This window comes from Strigops habroptila, chromosome 18 (genome assembly GCF_004027225.2).
Source record: "Strigops habroptila isolate Jane chromosome 18, bStrHab1.2.pri, whole genome shotgun sequence".
Lineage (NCBI taxonomy): Eukaryota > Metazoa > Chordata > Aves > Psittaciformes > Psittacidae > Strigops > Strigops habroptila.
The window spans coordinates 952,947-975,764 of record NC_044294.2 but is presented as its reverse complement, the minus strand read 5'-3'; the positions used below and the strand labels follow the sequence as shown (position 1 = coordinate 975,764).

Sequence of the window (22,818 nt, the reverse complement as noted above, 5' to 3'; positions counted from 1 at the left end):
TCAGCACAGGGGTGCCAGTGGAGGCTGGGGACACAGGGGAATGGAGCCCACGCCTTCCACGTGTTAAATAGAACCATGGAATGGTTTGGGTTGAAGGGACCTTAAAGTTCATCCAGTTCCAACCCCTGCCATGGGCAGGGACAGCTTCCCCTAGAGCAGGTTGTTTCCTCATCTAGTGGAAGATGTCCCCACTAGACCAGGAAGCGACTCTTCCCCATTCCTCTCATCCCTTTGAACCTGGAAATAAGAAAAAAACTGCTTTCCACTGCCAATCCCATCTTCAAAGCCCGAGCTGAGGGTCCGGTGCTGGCACAAAGCTCACCATTGTCCATCCCGGAGACAGAGCACAAAGGCCGGGGGATGCTGCCCACCGCGCTGGGAAGCTCGCCCGGACCAACAAAAGCATCTTCTCCCACCCCGGGTCCAAAGCAGGCGAGGGAGGGGGCCGGGGTGATGGTGAATATGAGCTATTGTCACCGAGAGCACAGAGGGACCTGCAAAGGTGATCAAACAGCCCAAGCCAGCGCGGGAAGGGGTGGGGTGAAGGGGGACATCCAAAAAAGCCCTTGTCCCTCTTCAGATCTCTCCTTATCTCCCCCGACTATCTCCTGGGCTTAGCCTGGGTGTACTCGCTCGCAATTACCTGCCCCAGGCCAATCAGGCGCCGAGCACAGCCCTCGGTCCCCTTCGCCGAGGTGGTTTATAAATGACTCACGGGCTGGTTTGAGCACAGCCCTGGTGCAGCTCCTCGGCAGCACCTCTCGCCACATCGGAGCTCCCCTCCAGCATCGGCCCTTCCTCGGCGCAGGTAACGCGGCTCCAACAATCGTGCTCTTTGTCTGGGTGGGCGTGGGGGATTTGCACAGCTCCGGGTGGGAGCTGCACTATTTGGAGAACTGGTACTTCTATTCCCCCCCCACCCCTTCTCTTTTTCTCCCTCCTTTTGCAAAAGGGGATTTTCCAGCAGCAGATTTACTCAGGCATTAGTAACACCAAGGATCCAAGAGCTTGATTGATGAAGAGAGGCTGGAAGAGCCAAATATGTGACTTAATTATTACTAGAATAAATCCTGGCTCCTGCTGCGCTCCATGGAGGGGGGGTTGGCCTGGGATAGGAGAGGCAATACTGATGACAGAGCCTCTGTTTCTGGGTTCTTGTTATCATCAGAGCTTTCTGTGCTTGGGACTATGGAAAGTGGTCCCTGCCCTGAGGATGCTGTAGACTTTGCACATACAGGCACCTGGAGGCAATGGGAGAGGAGAAGCATTTGTGAGCTGGACTCTAACCTAGGCAAAGGGTCTTTGCTGCACAAGAGCTGCTGGTGCATGGATGCATGTGGGCATGCAATCAGATGAGGAAGGAGTATTAAAGCTGGGAATGAGAAGCGCTCCCAGGCTGGGCACAGCGTTTCCAGCTGCTCCCGGTGTCATTTCGTGGGATGTTTAGGTCCAGTTTGGGCCGTGTCCCACATACACAGGTAACAGAAGATAAGCCCATAAGCCTGCTCCACTGGGTAAACTGCTGTTCACGCAGCTGGGATGCTTTCCGCTCTGCCCTGATAAAAGTTGTCCACACCTTATTTGTAAGCAAGCTCAAAAGCTGGGGACCTGTCCTAATATTTCCCTTGAAGATAAGTCCTTGGAGTGACATTTGCTCCTGGCCACACAGTTTTTCTGCCCCAAGCCAGAGATTTCCAGTAAAGAAACACTACCTCATCCTCGACCTCTGGGAAAGGATGGACTGGGTGACCCCAGAGGTGTTTTTCCTTCCCAAAGGAGCATTTGCAGCAGGCATCCCGGATAAGTGCAGGAATGCTGCACTCTGCAAACTTGGTAATTCCTTGGGATTTGCATTGCCTACCTACTCTTCAAAGGCAGAGGGCAAGGTCTGTCTTGGAGGCATGTGGAGAGCAGAGACTCCTGTGAGGGAAGCCCAAGTTTCATTTCTCCTTCTTTTAAGTGCACTTTCCAACCTTTCCTCCTCCCCATCCCGAAGGCTCTGTGCAGCAAGGGGATGGGGAGGATGGACACGTACCACTTCCAATGCGATTGATCCCAGCACTGCTACGTGACAGTGTCACCTCTTGGGGATGCAGGGCAGGGAAGCTGGTGGCTTTCAGAAGGCTGTGATGGGTCCATCCCTACAGCCCTACATCCCAGGCCCTGTGCCCACTGCCTGGCCCCAGCCCAGCCCTCCCTTGCCCTGGATGCAGCAGCACAAGCAATGGAGAGTGAGAGTGGGGAACAAGTGAGTTAATGAAACCACACAAGGAACAGGCCAAATCTGGGCTCCATCTCCCCTTTGTCAGTGCGGGGCAGATGGCCCATGCCCACGGCATGTGCTGCATTGAACAGCATACAAAGAGCTGCTGAATATCAGCATTTTACTTAATAAACACCTTTTGGCTTCACCTGCAGCAGATGGCAGACATCTGCAGATCTTATTATGCTGGTTACCAAGTGCAGAGCTAGTTTAGTTAGAAACTCGTGTGAAGTGGTACATCAAACATTGGCACCGGCCCAGCGACGGCAGAACAAGAGTCCAGCTCCTGCCCGGTGCCTGCACTGGGCTGGGTCACTTAGAACCAGCAAAGAGCCATCTGCCCGATGGAAATCACCTACTGAACACGCCAAATATTTAATCTAAACAAAAGAAGAAAACACTGATTTAATGCCTGGCTGCCTCGTGGTAACAGTGCAGGAGTGGAGGAATTCGGCTGCTCCCAAAGGGGGATGTTAACGCTGAGGCTGAAGCATGGGATGGAAAGGTGGGAGCTGGAGGGAAGCAGGGATGTCTCCTCCCTGCCCTGCACCCGCGGTGTGCGGATCCCTCTGTGCCTCCCCACATCAGGCAGGGCCAGTTAACACCTCCTAGCACCCGTCTCCCTCCTTCTCCATGTCTCCCTCTGTCTGGAGTTCATTCCACCAGCCATCATGATGGGTCCTTGTGTGCTGCTGATGGAGAATTGATTGAAACAGCTATGGTTTTATGAACTTTATGAGCTCTGGCATTTTGCCTTTTCTGAGGCTAAAAGCCCTTCTTGGATAGGATATTTTTCATAACTGATTTATCTGCTCTCCCAGCATCAGCATCTGCTAAACCCCAGCTCCAAACGTGCGTATTCAGTGTGTGGCGCCTCATGTGCTGGCTGCTCAGCAGCCTGAAACAGCCACCGCTGCCCTGCTGCTGCCTTCCCCTTCCCCAGCTCACCAGGAAAGGTGATTTTACCAATATGCTTGTGCCAGAAAAGTGGGATCTAGATCTGGCTTTCCCACAAAGGTGATTTTTTCCTGAATCACTTCAGTTATAGACGAACCCTATTCAGAGTCAAAGGGAAAACAAAACTCAATTGGATCAGAGTGATTTTAACTATGGGGAAAGAGGCGTGCCCAGTGTCTGAAGATACTAACCCCGATGAACGTGCCAGGGGCCCCTTGGTGACATGCTCCTAATGTGGACCATCATCCAGACTCGGTCCTGGCTGGTCCCTGATGCCAGGAGGTTGGAAAGAGGGAACAACCCTGGAGCACCCAATAGAGGAAGTGAATTATACAACATCCTTCTGCAATCTCTGAACTGACTGACAGCAGAAACCTCCTTTTCCTCCTGCCTGTGTGCTCTGCGAGCCCAGCTCCATACCAGAGGTGTGAAAGGGAACGGGAAGCAGGTATGTGACAGGACTGCAACATCTGGCCCTGCAGAGCCTGGCAGTGCAGCCGCCCTGTGCCCCCCCACGCCATGCGTCAGTGGAAGCACAGCACAGGTTTCAGGGGAGGAGGTGACAGGTTCCTCACTGACCTTGCAGCACTTGGGCCCTTTCACCACATTGCCCCAGGGCTTCCATGGCACCTGCAGCCAGAGCCGGGAGCGGGAGGCTGGGAATCGCGGTGGATTCAGTGCTGAAGGCACTGATCGAGGGGACCAGAAGTCAAGACCTTGTCCTGGTGTCGCAACCGAACCCTTGCACCTGTGCTTGCCTTGTGCAGACAGACCTTGTCTGCTGGGGAAGGGGAGAGCTGCTTTTTACAACCTGTTCTTGGGCAATTTTGCTGGGAAAGAGGTGTTTTGATGAGGATTCACCCAGGATTTGGAAGAGAGCAGGCCTCTGGACTCCATCAGCTGAACAGCAACCAGCAAGATGTGTGTGTGCATCGCCTTGTGCAAGGAGAAGGGGCATGGAGAAAGGGCAGACAAAGGAAGAAACATTATTCCCAGAGCACTGACTTTTGCTCCCTAAAATGTAGCAGAGGCATTCCCTGAATGTCCTGCTCTTGTACCGGGATCAATCCGGGCCCTTGTATCACACATAAGGCAGTGCACAGATTGCTTTCCCACTCACGCTTCTCGGTCTGGAGTCGCTTTCCATGTCAGCGCAGGCAAGTGGCTTTACGCCAGTGACTCCTATCAGCACTGGCCAGAAACCTCAATGTGACTTTTCTCTTCCCAAACACAGCTATCACCAGTGCAGGGATGGAAGATAAGAGCTTAGTAAGTGCATGCGCAAGACGAACACTGGAAGAAAGGTCCATGCCTGGCATGCACGCACTGGTTTGAGACTGGTGGGGCAGGGATCAGCCAGGTAGGAGCTGATGGGACTCCTAGCTGATGACCTACTGGGACAATATCTTTCACCCACATCATATTCTTGTTGCTCAGCAGTTCTGCCTTCATTTGCTGCTTGCTCCAATGTCCTCACTGTGCCACAGTTTCTCAGGGCATTTATCAGTGAGGCCAAACTTCACATTTCTCAGCATCACCCACTGTGGGAATAGGCTGCCTGAAAAGCTTGGAAGAGGAGCTCTGCACTTGGAGCTCTTCTCCCAGACCTCGTCCTTTTATTTCCACACCATTCTGGAACAGAGCTATGAAAACCCTGGTCCCTGGCACTCTGCTGCTCTCTCCATGCCCACCGCATTGCTCCAGCATCCTGCCCCAGCCCTGCAGCCTGCCGTGCTCTTATCCCATCACCACCAGCCCAGCTGGGTTTGCCTTTTGTTCAAGGAGCAGTCCCCCAGCTCGTTCCCTTTAATTCTGAAATCTCAAAGGTTTAACCTGCTGTTTGATCTAGGGCAAGGCCAGTGATAAGCCAAGTCAAGAACTTGACTCTGTCCGAGACGCTGACATCATTAGCCTGTTTGTTTAAGATGGAATTTAATCATGGGGATATTTTTCCCTTGATACTTGCCTTGTTTATTATTTTCCCTGATTGCCAGCACTTTCGCTCAGCAGGGGAAATTCATTAAGGAGCTGGGATATAATTGGCTGCTTCAGGCTGGCTGGTGGCAGGCAAGTGATGGAGCCCAGAAAGAAATCAAGAGAGACTTCTTGCCCCAGAAATTGGGGGGGTTTCTCACCCCTTAGATGCCTGTTGCTGAACCTGGACCTGGGCTGCGCAGTATTCACAATGGAAACTGGCAATGGAGAGCAGAGCTGTGGGGCTGGGAACTGGGGAAAGGCTGGGTATGCTGGGAACCTGCCCAGCAACGGGATCGGGAGGCAGGGACAAGGCTCCTGCAGCCTGACGTGGGAAAAGCAGGGAATGACTGTTTATCAGATGGGCTTCTGGCATGAGCGTCGGGACTGGGAAAGAGCCTAGGACACTGCTTAGTGTTGGCCTGCACCAACCCTCTGAAAGGTAAAGCTTGTAATTGCTCTTGGAAGGGTATCTCTAGCTGAAAGGGAGCCCCAGGGACTCCAGTGCATGCGAGCCTGCAGAGGGCACTGGATTCAGCACCTGGTAATGCAGGAAGAGGGACACAGTCGTAGCATGGATTGGGTTGGAAATGTCTCCTCTTTCCCCTAGCTGGCCCTCCAAGGACATAGGCTGGGGTCTTTCCAAGTCAGCACCAGAGCCTGGGATCAGAAACACACCATTGCTGGAGCTGTTCTACAGCAAATGCACTGGGGTGCCCCCGCGATCACTGCAGGAGTGGGGTCCATGACCTCCCTTTGTAAACCCATTAGCTCCTATTTGCATAATGATCCTATTGACCTAAATTCTCCCAAGTTTCAGCTGCCTGCATCATACTTCCCTTCCTGCCCTGGACTGTTGGGCCACTCTGCTCCCTGTTACTCATGTCTTCCAGCCCCTAGTCTGAGGTAACTGCTTATCAGCGAGGGCTGACATTAGAGCTGCGGATGGACACTTTGCTCCTGCTGGTTGCAGGGAACTCAGTGCCTTCACTGCCTTCAGCAGTGCCAAAAGAGGGGAGAGGAGGATCTCCTGCATGCAAATCACTCTGCAAGCTCTCAGCAACGTGGATGTTGTTTCTTGATGCATTCTCCTGTCTCAATCACCAGCTTTTTCCACCCCCTCTTCCACTCCTGTGTTGGGCAATGACCCACTTAGATACAAGCCATACCACAAATAATTACCAAGAACCTTGGTTTATATCTGACCACTTCCTTCCTCCACTCCCAGGCTCTCCAGTGCAGAATGATCCTCCCCACTTCCCAGGCATTGCTGGTCATAGTAAAATGAAGGTTCTCTGGAATTTCTCATCTTTGGTGAGATCCAGATACTGGGCAGGACTAGTCCATCCAGATATTTTGGCATCTTCATCACTGAAATGAAACAGCAACAGTTATCTTTCTGCACATCACTTCCTAGAATAAACCAAGGGCTTGTCTCATGGCAAGTGAGGAGCGGGAAGGCTGCTGGATGCAAATGAGACCCTTTGGCAGTGGAAACGAGCCCTCGGATGGAAACTGCCTTTAGTCAGTATCTACTTTGCCTTGCAAAGCGCGGCCAACCCTAGCGGCAGATGGGGAAACTGAGGCATGAGAAAGGTCAAGTGACTTGCCCAAGGCAAAAAGGCAGTGACTGGCAGAGCTGAGATTAACACCCATGCTCACCTGCCACACAATCCAGGGCACGCTCCGGTCCCCTTCCCGCTCATTAGCATCACCTCCAAATAGCCGGTGAAGAATCCCAGTGCTGGGGAGCAGCAGCCCCTGGCGCTGGGAGAAGCCACTCCCAGGACCTGCCCCTGCGCCACAGGGAAACTATTTAGGGTGGAGATGTGTGGGGAGGGCTCCCAGACGCTGGAGGTGTCCGGTCTGTTATAGTGCAGGTGGGGCCAGCTCCACTCACATTCTTGCCTTTGCTTTTCCCTCTTGTTTTGTGCTGGGAGAAGAATTCAATGATCCAGAGATGACCCAGGCCAGGCCTCGCTATGCCATCGAACGTCCTGCCTATTCCCTCAGCCTCTTCGATGAGGAGTTTGAGAAGAAAAGCAGAATTTACCCTGTTGGGGACAAATTGAGGAACCTTTTCAGGTAACAGAGCACGGGGTGACCGGAGACCAGGTTTGGTCTGGAACTGCGTTATAACTCAGACCTGGGGATATAGTTTCCATTTCTATCCTGGGAAACCTCCATGATGTTCAGGGCTTTGAGGGATGAAAGGCACAGGAGAAATGCAAATTGTACTGAAGCAAGGGAAGCTGGTTACTCTTCTCACTGCTGGTAGGAACAGTTTGCACTAAGCGCATTCGGGATTTGGGGTTCCGTTTTCCAAGATTTGTTTAATAGCGATGGAGGGATGAGGGGTGTGGGTTATTTCTTTAAGCTTTCCAGCTGGGATATTCTTTTATCAGCTTCCTGATTAAAAACAGCACTGCCCTTCCTTAAAGGAAGATTAATAATTGTGCAAATAAAGATGAATAATCTGGCTGATCGCTGTCTTGGAAATCTAGCTCCATTCCTTGGAAGAAGGAAGGCAGTAATACAGGGAAGCAGGACCATACATGTTAGCTGGCAGAGACATTGCATGTCCAACCCAGAAGCAGTCTTTCAGCCACACTTGGAGGGGGGTTTTTTTGACCAAAGACCTAAAAATGTTCATCTTTGGCTCTGTGCAACTGCCCTGTGAGCCTGTGAGCTGTGTCTCCTCCCTACAGCTCACCTCTTCCCTATCTGAAGGGTATCAAGGTATTGGGCAGCTAAATCCTCCACTCCGTGCCGGTTGTCCTTCCAACCGCGGCAGCACTGGGGACATCCCAGGGATTCAGGAAGGTCCCCACAATAGTCCTCCATGGCATATACAGCTGCAAGAGCAGGGAAGGGCTGTGCACCAAGCACTGGGCTCAGGATTTGGTGTGGGAGAAAGACTGAGACATTCCGAGGCAGATCCTTCCTTGCTCCCTTGCTTCCTCCCTTGTTATTTGCTTGTTTTTTCCATCTCCTCCAGATGTTCAGCGTCCAGATTCAAGCTCATCCTCTTCAGCCTGTTCCCAATCCTCGTGTGGCTTCCCAAGTATAAAATTAAGGAGTACATTTTGCCTGATGTTCTCGGTGGGGTCAGCGCGGGGACGATCCAAGTGCCACAAGGTGAGATGCGATGACTTGCTGGGTCACCGAGAGGGGACAGCACTTTGCCAGCTCAAGTAAAGGTCTGCAGATGTCCAGTTTGGGGGGGATTAGCTGCCTTTATTGATGACAGGCATAAACCCAGGCTCTACCTCCGACCTGGTTGTCCCTTTCTCTCCCTGTAGTGCCCTTCCCTGCCCTTTTTGGCCTCTTCTGCCCAGAAGGCAGCAGCCGCAGCACCTTCTTGGAGCTGACATGAGTGTGAGCACGGCAGGGGGCTGACACCATCTGCACAGACCTGGGTGACTGCCCATTTTCCCTTGTGTTTTCCAGGGATGGCCTTTGCACTACTGGCCAATCTGCCTCCTGTCAATGGGCTCTACTCCTCCTTCTTCCCCTTGATAACATACCTCTTCCTTGGGGGTATCCATCAGATGGTCCCAGGTAAGAGTCTGCACAGCAATTGGCTGCACAAGGCAGTTAAATACTGGCTGGGAATACCCAGTGTGTCCCAGAATAGAGATGTCTGGGCATGTTTGGTCTGCCCGGGGTTTATGAGATCCCAGATTCCGGCTGCACAGCAGGATCTCACCCCAGTGACCCACGGCCGCATCCTGCCGTGGGGCTGGTTGTGGCGATGGGCTGGGTGACTCGGTCCAAGTGCCTTCCAGGACAGGATGCTCTCTAGAGAAAAGCACTGACATCACCGTGTTGTGCTGCAGGTACTTTTGCAGTCATCAGCATTATTGTTGGCAACGTTTGCAATGAGCTGGCTCCAGAGTCGGACTTCCAGTACTTCAACCACACCACTAATGAGACCATCGTGAACACCACAGCCATGGAGGCGGCCAGGCTGGAGATCTCAGCCACCTTAGCCTGCCTGACAGCCATCATACAAGTAAGGACTCGCTGCACCACCTCTGGCCAGAGCTGACCCACATGGGTCAGCCAAGCAGAGACCGTGGCAGTAGATGCTAGAAGAGGCCCCACTTGGAGTGGATGATGCCTCAGAATAGAGGGTTAGGGGGGATCCCTGTTTTGGTGTGACATTCTCCTGGAGTGGAGCAGGCTGCCCACCACAGGCTCTGCACCTCCCGAGGCTGGCATGCTCCTAACAGCACCCTGTCTGTCCTACCCTAGCTGTGCCTGGGATTCGTGCAGTTTGGCTTTGTTGCTATCTACCTCTCCGAGTCTTTCATCAGGGGCTTCATGACAGCAGCAGGGTTGCAGATCCTCATCTCCGTGCTCAAGTACGTCTTCGGCTTGACAGTCCCGTCTTACACCGGGCCCTTAGCTATCGTCTATGTAAGTGGGTGCTCTGGACAGGGGCCTTCCCTGCACCTCCTTCCCCAGTGACCACCCCACTACAGGCACCCGGGCAAGGGCAAGGGGGGCTTGGAGAGAAGGAAAGGGTGGAGGGAGGGGGAATACGGGTGTCCGCAGCTGCTGCCATTGTATTTCCTTAGTTTCTAATTAGAACTAATGAAAGGGGCCTGGGATTTGGGGAGAATATGAACTGTGTTTTACAGCAGGAGTCTTGCACAATTGTTAGCAACAGAAACTTTTCCTATGAGCAGGTTTCCCCGTTCCTGGGCTTTCCTGCATCTCCCATGGATGCATCCTCCATCGATGCAGCCAGAACTGCATTTAAGTGGACAGCACAGCCCCAGAGCTGGTTGCTGATCTCTCAGCAGCAGGGTTTCCAGCACTTCTCTCACCCTCATCCCATCTCGGGGTGTTTGCAGTTGATTGTGGTACCAAGTGATCTCCATGATGCTGTCCACGTTGTCCAGAGTCTCTGGTTCCCCTTGACACCTTCTCCTCTTCTCTCCCCTTTAGACATTCATTGATATTTGTAAAGGTCTGCCCCAAACCAATGTGGCCTCCCTGGTCTATGCCTTGGTCAGTGCTGTGCTCCTGATCATTGTCAAGGAGCTCAACCTAAAGTACATGAAGAAGATCCGGATGCCCATCCCTATGGAGATCATCATCGTAAGTAACACGTGAGCTGTTCCTTAGGCCCTGCAGGAGCCAGTCCCTCCCCTCCCCTTACAGCCCTGGGACACCCACCTCTGCTCACACAGGGCCCCTTATGTAGAGCATCAATATTGTGACTAGGATGTGATCCCCACATGCATTGGGCCACCCTCATGGAGGATACCTCTGATGCCCAGCTCATCCCTGTTAGACTGTACCTGCATCCTGGTGATGCTGAGGATGAGGAACATAACTCCTGATGGAGAAGTTGTCTCCTTTCCTAGCCCAAATTTGGTGCTAATTTTGTACTGTCAGCCCCAGGAGTCGAGCAAACTTAGTGCTCCTGAGAGAGCTCATGCTCTTTCTGCTCACTGCTCTGTTACTCTCTGTATTTCCAGGTAATAGTTGCCACTGCAATCTCTGGCAGCTTTAACATGCCTGAGAAGTACGGCATGCCAGTAGTTGGGAAGATCAGCATGGGGTAAGTGCATGTGCAGGTCTGACTCAACTTCCAGCTCATTTTCCTTCCTCCTCCTCCTCCTGCAGCCTGGAAAACACCTCACTCTTCCCTGCTGTATGACAGTCCCCTTCCAGGACTGTCAGACAGCACCGCTGCACCTTGTTACACAACTGCCAGCATCCATCCAAGCTGTCCACAGTGCAGACATGGATTATGTCATTCCCAAACACACCAGCTCCTCACCCACTCCAGCAGCCTCCAGACTCTTGTGTCACAACTGCTTCCCTCCTCTGCTCCGAGCACAGGTTCCCAGCACCAACCCTGCCCCTGGTGAACAAGTGGAAGGACATGATCGGCACAGCCTTCTCCCTCGCCATCGTGAGCTACGTGATCAACCTGGCCATGGGGAGAACACTGGCAGCCAAGCACGGCTACGACGTGGACCCCAACCAGGTAACGCTTGGTCTGGAAGGACGCAGCCAAGGAGCGTTCCCCTTGCTCTCAGGCGTGAAAGGAAAACCTCACTGCATGAATGGGAGGCTTTCAAACGTGCCCTGCTCAACCCAGCCGTGCTGCTCGCATGCATGCAGGCTCACGTGGCAGCTTGCCATGGAGAGGTTGAAAGGGCATGGCAGATCCATCTCGCATGGACTGGAGAGAGCCTGCAGAAGGGAAGCAAGCCTTAGGCTGAGCTCCCTGCTTTGCTTTCCCTCCAGAGCTGAGGCTTCAGCCCTCAGTGCTGGCAGAGGCGGCGTGTTTGCAGTTGTTGGAGCACAACGAGGCACATGTATTTCTCACCGAGCAGAGAAAGACCTGGATTCCTGGTGTGTCACCTAGATACTGTGAGAGGCAGGACACTAAATAATCCTCTTTTGTCATCACTGGCACAGTGGCAGCTTTCAATAACAGCCACACATACCACTTGAAGCCCTGCCCTGAGTGTGTCAACAGATGACAACGTGTTTATATGGAATGGTGCTTCCAGGTTTCCCTGCTATACCAGAGCCCACCTCAGCTCCTACTGGAAGGAAAGGGTCTGGGACCCACCACAGGGTCCCTTCCCTAGCCACACAAGCCCCAGGCTCAGGCAGCAGCTCTCCTGCCTGGCAGCTCACACACGTTGTGCAGGGCAGGACGGGCACCTCTCCTTTCTGATGACCATGTTCCTCATCTCCATAGGAAATGCTGGCCCTGGGCTGCAGCAACTTCTTTGGCTCCTTCTTCAAAATCCACGTGATCTGCTGCGCTCTCTCTGTCACTCTCGCCGTCGACGGGGCAGGAGGGAAATCACAAGTTAGTACCTTCTCCTCTTCCTCTCTTCCCTACATGACCCTACTGTGATCACAACGCCCTGTGGCTGCTGCATGCTGCCAGCCTGACATCGCTGCTGCAGCTCTGGAGCGCTTCATGCTGCTGTTGTTAAAGCAGAACTTCCTCCCTCCCCAACCCCGTTTCATTCCCTGGATGATTCTTTGGATTGGTCGCTGATGCAGGGCTGTAAATCCCAGCCTGGCTTCCCTGACTGAGCAGAGCCACCGCCTGAGGGAGGGTTGGGGTTATCTGTGAGACCTGCAGAATCCTCACCTCTACCTTACTGCAGAGGCCAGTTATGCCACAGGGTGAAGCAGCAGGAGAGAAAAGCCCAGAGGGGGTTTAGGAAGCCCCTGATGTCTCTGTAAGTGATTTCTTTCTTTCTTTCCTTCCTCCTTTGCTGCAGGTGGCAAGTTTCTTTGTGGCCATGGTGGTCATGGTGACCATGCTGGCGCTGGGCATCTACCTCGAACCTCTTCCAAAGGTAACAAACATCTGTGCAAACAGCGTGGCCGTTGCATCATGCGCTCCACACACCCAAGGGAAGGCAGAGGCTTGTTCCAAACCCCCTGATGCAAACTGCTGCACGGCACGGTGTGTTCCTGCCTGTTTGCACTGGGTCTCTGCAAGCGAGAATAGTCTGAATTATCACACTCAGATCCAAGTGAGATCTTTGTGTCACCCTTTCCCGTTCAGAGAGCTGGAGCAGCTCTGCTCTGGAGCCAGGCTGAGAGAGCTGGGCTGGGGCAGCCTGGAGAAGAGAAGGCTCCTGAAGGGGAGACCTTAGAGCAGCTCCAGTGCCTAAAGGGGCTCCAGGAAACCTGGAGAGGGGCTTTGGACAAGGGCCTGTAGGGACAGGACAAGGGGAATGGCTTTAACCTGCCAGAGGGGAAACTGAGATGAGCTCTGAGGCAGAAGCTCTTCCCTGTGAGGGTGCTGAGGCGCTGGCACAGGGTGCCCAGAGAAGCTGTGGCTGCCCCATCCCTGGCAGTGTTCAAGGCCAGGTTGGACACAGGGGCTTGGAGCAACCTGCTCCAGTGGAAGGTGTCCCTGCCCGTGGCAGGGGTTGGAGCTGGGTGAGCTTTAAGGTCTCTTCAACCCAACCAGCCCATGAGTCTGAGCCCCTTCTGGTAACTGAACCAAGGCAGGCAGACCCCGTGGACAGCACCTGCACGTGCACCTCCTGGCTGATACAATCCCTCTCCTCCACAGTCTGTCCTGGGAGCCCTCATCGCGGTGAACCTGAAAAACTCCCTCAAGCAGCTGGCGGATCCCTTCTACCTGTGGAAGAAGAGCAAGCTGGACTGCGTGAGTGCTGGGCGCGGTGGGAGGCAGCTCAGCCCATGCCCATGCAGGGCAGAGGCAGAGGTTTGGGGGGCAGGAGGGCACTATCACCCCGCTGCAGAAGGTGGTTTTGGTGTGCTCATGCTTCCAACCCCTCGCCAACGGGGTCCGGAGCAGCAGCAGAGCCCAGCTGAGCACTCTCATGCTTAGTGCACGTCTCAGAGAGGCCTGAACTATTCCCTGCTCTGTTTAAATGCCAATCAAGCGCGGGAGCCTGTTTGCCCAGAACTAGCCAAACCGGCCCTGCTCAATATCTAGGAGTCATGACTTCAAAACTCACACAATAGCCCTCCAGGGTGAGGAGAGCCCTTCACAGTGATAAGGACTCCAGGCACTGGTTGATGTATAAACCCAGGCAGGGGGTGAGGGGGAGTGAGAGCGGAATTTGGAAGTGTCTGACATAAAAAGACAGTGTTTGAAGAGGGCTCCCACGGCTGAGTGCTGCGTGTGGACACTGAGCCAACATCCTGTCGGGGCCCAGCAAATCACCCTATCAGGGAAATGAGGAGTCCAAAGGGGCTGACCTGAGTCAAGAGCTTCCCCAAAATACTGCTCAAACAGTGCTGGAGAAGAGATGGGTCAGCAGAGGGCTCAGAGGGGTGGGATCATGATGGAAAGGCACACTGCATCCACGCACAGAATCAGAGGATCATAGAATGGTTTGGGTTGGAAAGGACCTTAAGATCATCCAGTTCCAACCTCCTGCCATGGGCCAGGACACCTCACACTAGACCATGTCACCCAAGGCTCTGTCCAACCTGGCCTTGAACACTGTTAGAGATGGGGCATTTACCACATCTCTGGGCACCCTGTGCCAGCGCCTCAGCACCCTCACAGGGAAGAACTTCTTCCTTATATCCAACCTGAACTTCCCCTGTTTTGGTTTGAACCCATCACCCCTTGTCCTATCGCGACAGTCCCTGGTCTGCTCTGGTTGTTCGTGCGAGAGCAGGTGAAGTTATTACCCTTTATCAGAGCCCACAAAGGAGAGCACAGACCAACCAAAGCTCAGGCAGGCACCTGAGTGCAGGCGTGTGGTGGGACACCACACATCTGGTGCTAGCGTGTATCTCTGGATGTGTCCACCACAGTGGCCATAGACCCCTTTGGTTTGTGCCAATCCTCTGTCCCCCATGGCACAGCCAGACCCCCTGCCCCGGCTGTGCTGTGTTCCCACTGAGCTGCTGGCACGGCGGTCACAGAGAGCCTACATGTGCAGGGAGCGTGGGGACAGGCAGATGCCAAAGGAATGAACTGCATTCCCTGACCTTAATCTCCCTGGAATTTGAACTGGATTCAGTGTCCTGTCCCAAAATGGGGAACACTGTTTTTGGGTGATGTCAGCCCATCGCTGTTCATTCCCTCAAGACTGGTTGTGTTTCAGCACTAACTGCAGGGATCCCTCACAGCCGAGAGTGAAGTCTGGATGGAGGGAACCCCTTTATATGCACAGTGCATATAAATGAAGATGCTGAAATAATCAAAATTACCCTGATTTGTCCAAACCCAAAGTTAGGTTTTATCAGGGTTGAGGATGGGATTAAAATAACCTGATGCTGATTCTCAGAGGGCATGGTTATATGCTTAGGCAGAACTAACTTCACACAGAGGGAGATGCTCAAGTTCTAATATAGGAAAATGACAAATGAGAGAGCTCTGGGCTGGGAGGAGGTGCAGGTTTGGGTATTCTCTGTCATACTTTGTCAGCAAATCTGCTCTGTGTTCAGGTCATTTCTAGCAAGTGCTCAGATAGATGCTCATTCCTTCTGAAATGCTCTCAATATCTGAGGGGGGGCCACAAGGATGCTGGAGAGGGACTCTTCATCAGGGACTCTAGTGACAGGACAAGGGGTGATGGGTTCAAACTGAAACAGAGGAAGTTCAGGTTAGATATAAGGAAGAAGTTCTTCCCTGTGAGGGTGCTGAGGCACTGGCACAGGGTGCCCAGAGATGTGGTGAATGCCCCATCTCTAACAGTGTTCAAGGCCAGGCTGGACAGAGCCTTGGGCAACCTGGTCTAGTGTGAGGCGTCCCTGCCATGGCAGGGGATTGAAACTAGATGATCTTAAGGTCCTTTCTAACCCAAACCATTCTATGATTCTATGAATTCAGGTTTTGGTCTTTTCATCCCGAGCTGTGTAGTTCTTGGGGTGCAGGATATCAGCACAGAGCCATTTTCCACCCCTCACTGTGCTCTAGTCCCTGGTAGAGCAAAATGACCTGCCATGCTCTTCTCTCCCTGCAGTTGGTCTGGCTGGTGAGCTTCCTGTCCGCCTTCTTCCTGAGCCTTCCCTACGGAGTCGCTGTGGGTGTGGGATTTTCCGTGCTGGTTGTGGTTTTCCATACGCAGTTGTAAGTACCGGGAGTAGCTACAAAGAGCGAAAGAGAAGGAAAGCCATACGACAGATTCCTTTTATGAGCGACCTCTGGCCCGTGTGTGGCAGGAACGTGCGGCAGGAGCCCGGGGGAGTGCAGGTGTCCTCCTGGAATGTGCAAACAGGAATGGCAGGCGCTAATTTACTGCCGGCCATGTGCACATCCCAAGGCAGGGGGAAGGCTGAAGGTATTTACTTCGGCTACCTGCATAGTTCCCAGCAGACAGTCCTGCTCAGAAAAGGAAAGAGCCCCGTGGAGGTGTGTGAAGGTTTCACACCGCTTTTAATCCATTAAAGCTCTTTATTAATATTTCCCAGCCCGGGATCTCAAACTGCTGACTATTTGGGATTTTTTGCCTTATAAACTCTGCAGGGATGAAATTTAAGTATTTTCATAAAGGAAATTTTCATCCCCTGGTATGGAATGTGGAGCGAAGCAGTTTGCTTCCCCTGCATCATTTACGCTAATGCTGATTGCCTCTTTTCTCCTAGCCGAAACGGCTCTGCCCTGGGCCAGATCACTTCCACTGACGTCTACAAGAACCCGAAAGCCTACAACAAGGTAAGCAGAATCACAGAATCATAGAATGGTTTGGGTTGGAAAGGACCTCAAGATCATCTAGTTCCAACCCCCTGCCATGGGCAGTTAAGCATCCTCAGAGAACACGCCATTCTTTGCCACAATGTGCTGAGGACACTCGAGCCCATGTTTCTGTCTCAATGAGGTTGGTTGCTGCTGGTTTCAGGGGTGGTAGGAGAGCTGCTGCTCAGTTACCTGCTGCCCAAAGCCCCCATCACCCTGCACCCCCCCGGCAGGCCTGGGTTGAGCTCTTGTCTCTGTTGCAGGTGCAGGAACTTAATGGCATTAAAATCGTGACCTACTGCTCACCGCTGTATTTTGCCAACTCGGAGATATTCCGTGAGAAGATTATAGCCAAGGTGAGCACTGCCCTAACACACTTCTGCTTGCAGCCAGTCCCAAATGGCCCTTGCTCCCTCTGGCATGGCTACGTGGAGTTAACTCAGCCTGGGATGGCCACAGAAGATGGTCACATCCAGCAGGAAAGCAACAGCAGCCCCTGACTATGGGGCTGAGCAGACTATTCCAAAGCAAACCCTCTTTTCCACAGACCGGGGTGGATCCTGGCAAAGTGTACTTGGCCAGGAAGAAGTACGTGAAACGGCAGGAGAAGGGCACAGCACAACCACCACCAAACCTACCCAAACTCTTGCTGAGGCAGAACAAGGTAACTCAATCTGGGTTCCTGTGTTGATGAATAAGCCCCCACGTCCCCATCAAACAGCTCCTCTTGATGTAGGATTTTCTGCACTGTCTTCCTGACCACATTTTGCTTCCTTTCTCCACCCACATCTCCATTCATCCCAACAGCCAAAACCTTAAGGAGAACTGGAAATGGCTGGGATTAAGACAGCTGTAGAGATGGCTAGAATGGAAACAGGGTAAATGATCTGCTAGGAACTGGGCATGCCTTCTTTCTTTAAAGATGCCCTATGTCAGCATTTCAGTTTAAAAGTGCCCTTCTGAAGCACATTTCCCAGCTTCATTGGAGCAGCCTTGAAGCATGTGAACAGGAATAATTTAAAATTAACTTAACGTACTTCAACCCCAAGGGACATTCAGTCCAGCACCAGGCTGGAGTTAGTCCAGATTAAACCACTTCATGCCACTGACTACTTGAGGTGCATTCACATGTCAGGGTCTCAGCTTGTGCTGATAGTTATGCCCTGCCCTGACTGTGCATTTCTGCTTTGCTTTGTAGACCTTGTCTTTGCAAGAGCTCCAGAAAGACTTTGAAAGCAGCTCTCCAACAGATACCAACAACAACCAGACGACCGCGAATGGTGCCAGCATCTCCCATGTGACGTTCCATCCACCAGCCAATGGTGCCGGGCGAGTGCACCCCCCCAGCGAGCTGGGCAGCACTCATACTCTACAAGGAAGCACTTTCAGTGTCATGCCTACAGCAGAGCTTGACCCTGTGATGACAGCACCACCCTATATCAGCTTCCACACCATCATCCTGGACATGAGTGGAGTGTGTTTTGTTGACCTCATGGGCACAAAGGCGCTGGGCAAGGTTAGTTCTGTACTACAAACATGGCCAAGCAACAGGTACCTTCTGGGGCAGCTCAGATAAAAGTGTTTACCCTCCTCAACAGAAGGTTTGTGTGGCTTTCTCCTTCAGCATTCCCAGGACACATGGAAAGCCCTGGATAAAAGACTTTATGTATAAATACAAAGCTGGAGCAGAAGTGATATTAATCCGCTCTCTCCCTTCTCATCCCTTCTAGTTGTGTTCCAGTTATCAGAAGATTGGGATTAAAGTGTTCTTGGCAAACGTGCAGGGTAAGAATCCACAAAGAACATATTTCCATGTGATCTTCCCCCATTTATGTGCCTCTGGCAGACAGGAGATCTTTTTGTGTCCTTTATGCAAACTGGGCGAGCTGTCAGCCTTTTGTTGGACCAAACTAGACCAGATGAAAGAAGAGAACAGAAGAAAGGAAAGAGAAACACTGTTCTCTGTGTGTCAAATAGCTCCTTTCATTTGGGAAGTGACATGGCTGGAACTTCTCCATGTTTAGCATGTAGGAAAATAGATCCCTACGCTAATTTCTGCAGCAAACCTGCTGCTTCTCTATGCATCCCAGCCCTGCTTTAGCTCAGAAGACCATTATCAGCCTTCAGAGCCTTCCTTCTTTGGTGTCCTTCTTGCTCACAGGCCTTTCCTTTCTTCAGCCCAGGTGTACAATGACATTAGCACAGGAGGAGTCTTTGAGGAAGGCGGCCTGGACCGAAATCACCTCTTCTTGACAATCCATGATGCTGTTCTGTTTGCACTGGCAAACATCAAAGAAGTCGTCCACCCGCCCATCTCAGAAGAGGTAAATTTGCTCCCCAGGGTTTCTCCAGCTCGCAGGACTCTACTATTAGGTTTACACACTGCACAAAGGAAGAATAACTCACTGCTGCACCTTTCTTCTTTATCTCAAGTGGTAAAGGTCTACATCCTACAAAATATTTCATCTCCTAATTCTCACGTATGGGCTGGCACCTACGGACTGAATTGATTTCAATGGGAATTCAGAACTGTAACTATCTTCTGCAAACCCCTATCTGGGAGATGAATGTTGTCCCAGCCTGGAGAAGCCAGAAGAGCTGTTCCAACACTATGCCCTCATTTTGGTGTTGGCTGGAATATGCAGCTGCATATAAAGGCAGAATTTGACCCCTAGAAATGAAGGAAAAGCACGGAATAGCCCCAGCATCCGTGAATGCTTCTCTTGGTGGGAGGAGAAAAGGCCGAGGCAGGGATGTGGCACATGCTCACAACACAGGCTACTTCCCCAAATACAGGTTGGTTTATTGAATGACAGCTGGAGTTGGAACCAGGGCAGTGTCAGCCAGTTATCTCATGAGAGTAAGTGAAGGTATCTCATACCTCAGCAGAGAGCTATCTAAATGCCAGCTCAGTCAGAGGAGATAAACCATTGAAAAGGGATTCCTTCTGTGCCTCTTCTTCCTGGGCATTTCCCTTTGAGCACATGTGATGTTTTAAGCCTTTTTCACTCCTTTCAACCCCACATTCTGCTAATTCATGGATTTGATTCTTTCCTGCGCAGAGGCCAAATCAGACAGAGCTCTCCATCTATGATGAGTCTGTGGATGAAGGCAGCACAGAGTTCAAGAACCTGGAGGAGGTGAGTTCTAGTGCCAGGGGTCACTTGTTCAGCTGCGGACATAAGGTGGCAATCAGAAGCTGTGGCTGGGATCAATGAGATGGGAAGTCCCCTGTGCCAGGCAAACTGCTAAAAACAGTAATGCTTTAAATAGCTGAAAATTGATTTAAAACCCCTGTCCTGGGGAGCTCTGGTGGGCATCTGGATGAGGAGCAGCTCTGGTTTCCCACAGGGGAATCCTTCAATCCATTCTGGGTCATGTAGCTCAGCTTCATCGTCAGACCTGTGGTCTCCATGCACTGGGGTGAACTTGGAGAACCAGGTTTATCTCAAGCTTAAAAGAATAGTCCCTGGTCAAGTTTTTCAGCACACTTCGTTAATGCTGAAGTTATCTGCACCCACTGAACCCCAGGCCATGGGAGGAGATACATTCCAACGCTGACCTTCCTCATGCTACCCATGCAGGGCTGGAAGCAAAGTGACCTCCCTGCCACCAGCTTTCCCTTGCGGAGGAAGGCTGGGAAGTGCTGGAGTTGCTGGTGTCATTTCTCTGTGTGACCAAATGACTTCTGAGCTGTGTTTCTGGGTGTGTGCCATGGTGTCAGCCCTAACCCAGCGTGTCTTGTGTGCCCTTTAGGAGATGTTTGGAAGCATGTTCCACTCAGAGACCCAGACAGCTCTGTGAGCGCACGGGAAGCCTCAGCACACAGGGCTACAAACCCTCCCGAAGAGACTCCTCTCTGCCATCCCTTCATGAAGAGCTGCACTTCTACCTGGGGGATTACAATAAGTTTGCAAAGCAAGAGGCCATCACACCTCTTGAACTGGTACATTCCTCCCTCCCTCCTGCTGTACTTCTGGTCTTGAGAGCAAGACTCTGGAGCAGGCTACAGAAACCCTGTGGAACCAGGAACTCAGGAAATGCCATCTCATGAGCTACAGAAGAGCAGGGAGATCGTTTGAAGGCGGGTGCCTTAACACGGGGCACAGTTACTATTGCTAAGTGCTCTCCTTTGCCTCACACTTTGACGCTTCTGCCCAGCAGCCAAACTGAAGTCTGAGCGTATTTGATGCCTGCAACTAGTGAGACCAGGCCCATCTCAGGCAAACGAGCCTGCCTCACTAACCCAGAGACAGACAGCTGAGAGCTTCATCATTCCTAAGCCTGACGTTCTTTTCTATTTGAGTGATGCTAATAACAACTGCTATTTTAGCTTCCTTTTCTGACGCCTTCCCTTCTTACCCAGTGCTGATGTTGTGACAGTAATGACAAGATGACAATATAAAGCCTGAAAAATCTAAGCATAAGCCAAGGCTTAAAGCATCTCTTCTTTCTTCGGTGCATTTCAACCTCCAATATGGCTTTTATGACAATAAGATTAGAAAAGATTTAAGATAAAGACACATTGCAATGAAAACCATTTCTCTTGTTTGAATTTCTAATCTTCCTATGGAGTATTTCCAGCACTGGGATAAAATGCAAGAGTCAACAAGAGAAACTGAACGGTAATGGAAGTAAAAGCAGACAGTTTGTTGTGATCTTTCCATGAATGCAAAAAATAATGGCCTTAATAATGAACCTAAATTATAATTTAAGAAGTTATTTCTATTTTATTACTCTAAGATATTAAAAATACTAGCAAGCTTTAATGTACAGTTTTGAGCTACCTATGCATTATCCAGCTGATTCACCAGCCCATTGCTAGAAGGCTTTTGGGCGAGAGAAATTGGGGCTTTCCTCCAGCTCCCAGATGTCTCATTTGTCAGGAAGCTAGAGCTTCATGCACCATCACAGACACCCATTCAAGGAAGCAGGACCCTGCTGCTTTGGTTTTAGGTAACTAAGTCACCATTTCTCTACCTCAGTTTCTGATTATGTGGTGCAGGAGAGAGTAATATAACCAAAAAAGGTTAGTTTCCAACAGGAAAACCCCACTAAGTAATGGTTATTACTTATTTTAATCTTAGACAACGGTGCTTTTTCCAGAACCATGTACAGCTTGTTCTATCAGGTAAAATCAAGAGATGAATTCTCTTATATTATGTTTGAGGGTGATTACTCCAAGAAATTGGTGCAATGGAACAAGAAACTCTCATGCAGCAGCTAGTCAATATTTCTGTATCTCTGAGGTGGCAACCGACATAACATCAGTGGGCAAGAGGCATTGCTGGAGGCACAGTGTGGCCTCTTCGAAGTCTTCATTTCCAAGTGCATGGGCAAGTGAATTAGGGAAGCTGAAATTCACGCTGGGGTAGGAATATTTGCATTTCCAGTGTCCCTTTATTGCTCTTAAAGTAAGCGATGTTGATGCGTAATGGCTCTGAAGCCTTACTTGGTAAACGCATGATGTACAACCAGCTCAGAAATGTTTGTAATTTATTTAATTTAATATTGGTTTCATTCCTTTTTTTTTTTTTTTTTTTGGTAATAAAGAATGTGTGAACAACCATCTGCTGCTTCTGCTGATTTGAGAGCAGGCTTTCCACAGCAGCTCCCATCCAGGATGAAGCATCTCGGGACAGATTATGCCATGGGAAGATGGGTTAAATCACAGAATCACAGACTGGTTTGGGTTGGAAAGGACCCTAAAATCATCCAGTTCCAACCCCCTGCAATGGGCAGGGATGCCTCACGCTATTCCATGTCACCCAAGGCTCTGTCCAACCTGGCCTTGAACACTGCCAGGGATGGGGCAGCCACAGCTTCTCTGGGCACCCTGTGCCAGCGCCTCAGCACCCTCACAGGAAGAGCTTCTGCCTTAGATCCAACCTGAACTTCCCGTTTCAGTTTGAACCCATCACCCCTTGTCCTATCGCTACAGTCCCTGATGAAGTTCCCTCTCCAGCATCCTTGTAGCCCCCTTCAGACCCTGGAAGCTACTCTGAGGTCTCCACGCAGCTTCTTTTCTCCAGGCTGAATAGCCCCAATGTTCTCAGCCTGTCTCCAGCCCCTGATCATCCTCGTGGCCTCCTCTGGACCCGCTCCAGCAGCTCCATGCCCTTACGCTGAGGACACCAGCCCTGCACACAGTGCTGCCAGTGGGTCAATCTTCAAGCCATGAAGAAGGGAAGAGCAATTCTCCCACTGCGCTCCTGGATGGAACGCAAGGAGCACGGACTGAAGCGGGACACCACCATCCCCATCCCACCTCACTGACCGGTGTCCTCCTGCCTCACCCGTGGCCCTGCAGCACCTCCCCACGGGTACCTCCTTCATCCCCAGGCACCCCGGCATTGCGGGAGCAGCACCCCGAGCCCCTGCGCTCTCAGCGGGCTCCAGACACGCCCCGAGCTGTGTCGAGGGGACGCTCCCGTTATCGCCCGCTGCTGTGAGGACC

At 51.7% G+C, this 22,818-nt stretch overlaps 1 protein-coding gene across 1 annotated transcript; it reads left to right on the top strand.

Moving 5' to 3' along the window:
- The first annotated feature begins 5,589 nt into the window (after positions 1–5,589).
- SLC26A9 (solute carrier family 26 member 9) lies at positions 5,590–20,165 on the top strand. The gene is made up of 21 exons (XM_030473422.1): positions 5,590–5,636; positions 7,138–7,279; positions 8,193–8,332; positions 8,645–8,755; positions 9,034–9,209; positions 9,452–9,616; positions 10,151–10,303; positions 10,687–10,769; positions 11,054–11,201; positions 11,928–12,041; positions 12,466–12,543; positions 13,272–13,367; positions 15,649–15,755; positions 16,271–16,340; positions 16,625–16,717; positions 16,909–17,025; positions 17,560–17,877; positions 18,092–18,146; positions 18,540–18,685; positions 19,424–19,501; positions 20,118–20,165. Exons 2-21 carry the CDS (start codon positions 7,155–7,157, stop codon positions 20,163–20,165), a joined length of 2,421 nt encoding a protein of 806 aa, XP_030329282.1. The 5' UTR covers positions 5,590–5,636; positions 7,138–7,154.
- The last annotated feature ends 2,653 nt before the right edge of the window (positions 20,166–22,818 follow it).

What these genes read in the sequence shown, in the direction of transcription:
- SLC26A9 (XM_030473422.1), top strand. Translation starts at nt 7,155, where the DNA reads ATGACCCAGGCCAGGCCTCGCTATGCCATCGAACGTCCTGCCTATTCC. An exon ending in GCCTGACAGCCATCATACAA is followed by an intron (nt 9,210 to 9,451) that starts GTAAGGACTCGC and finishes GTCCTACCCTAG; the next exon opens with CTGTGCCTGGGATTCGTGCA. An exon ending in ACCCGAAAGCCTACAACAAG is followed by an intron (nt 16,341 to 16,624) that starts GTAAGCAGAATC and finishes TCTCTGTTGCAG; the next exon opens with GTGCAGGAACTTAATGGCAT.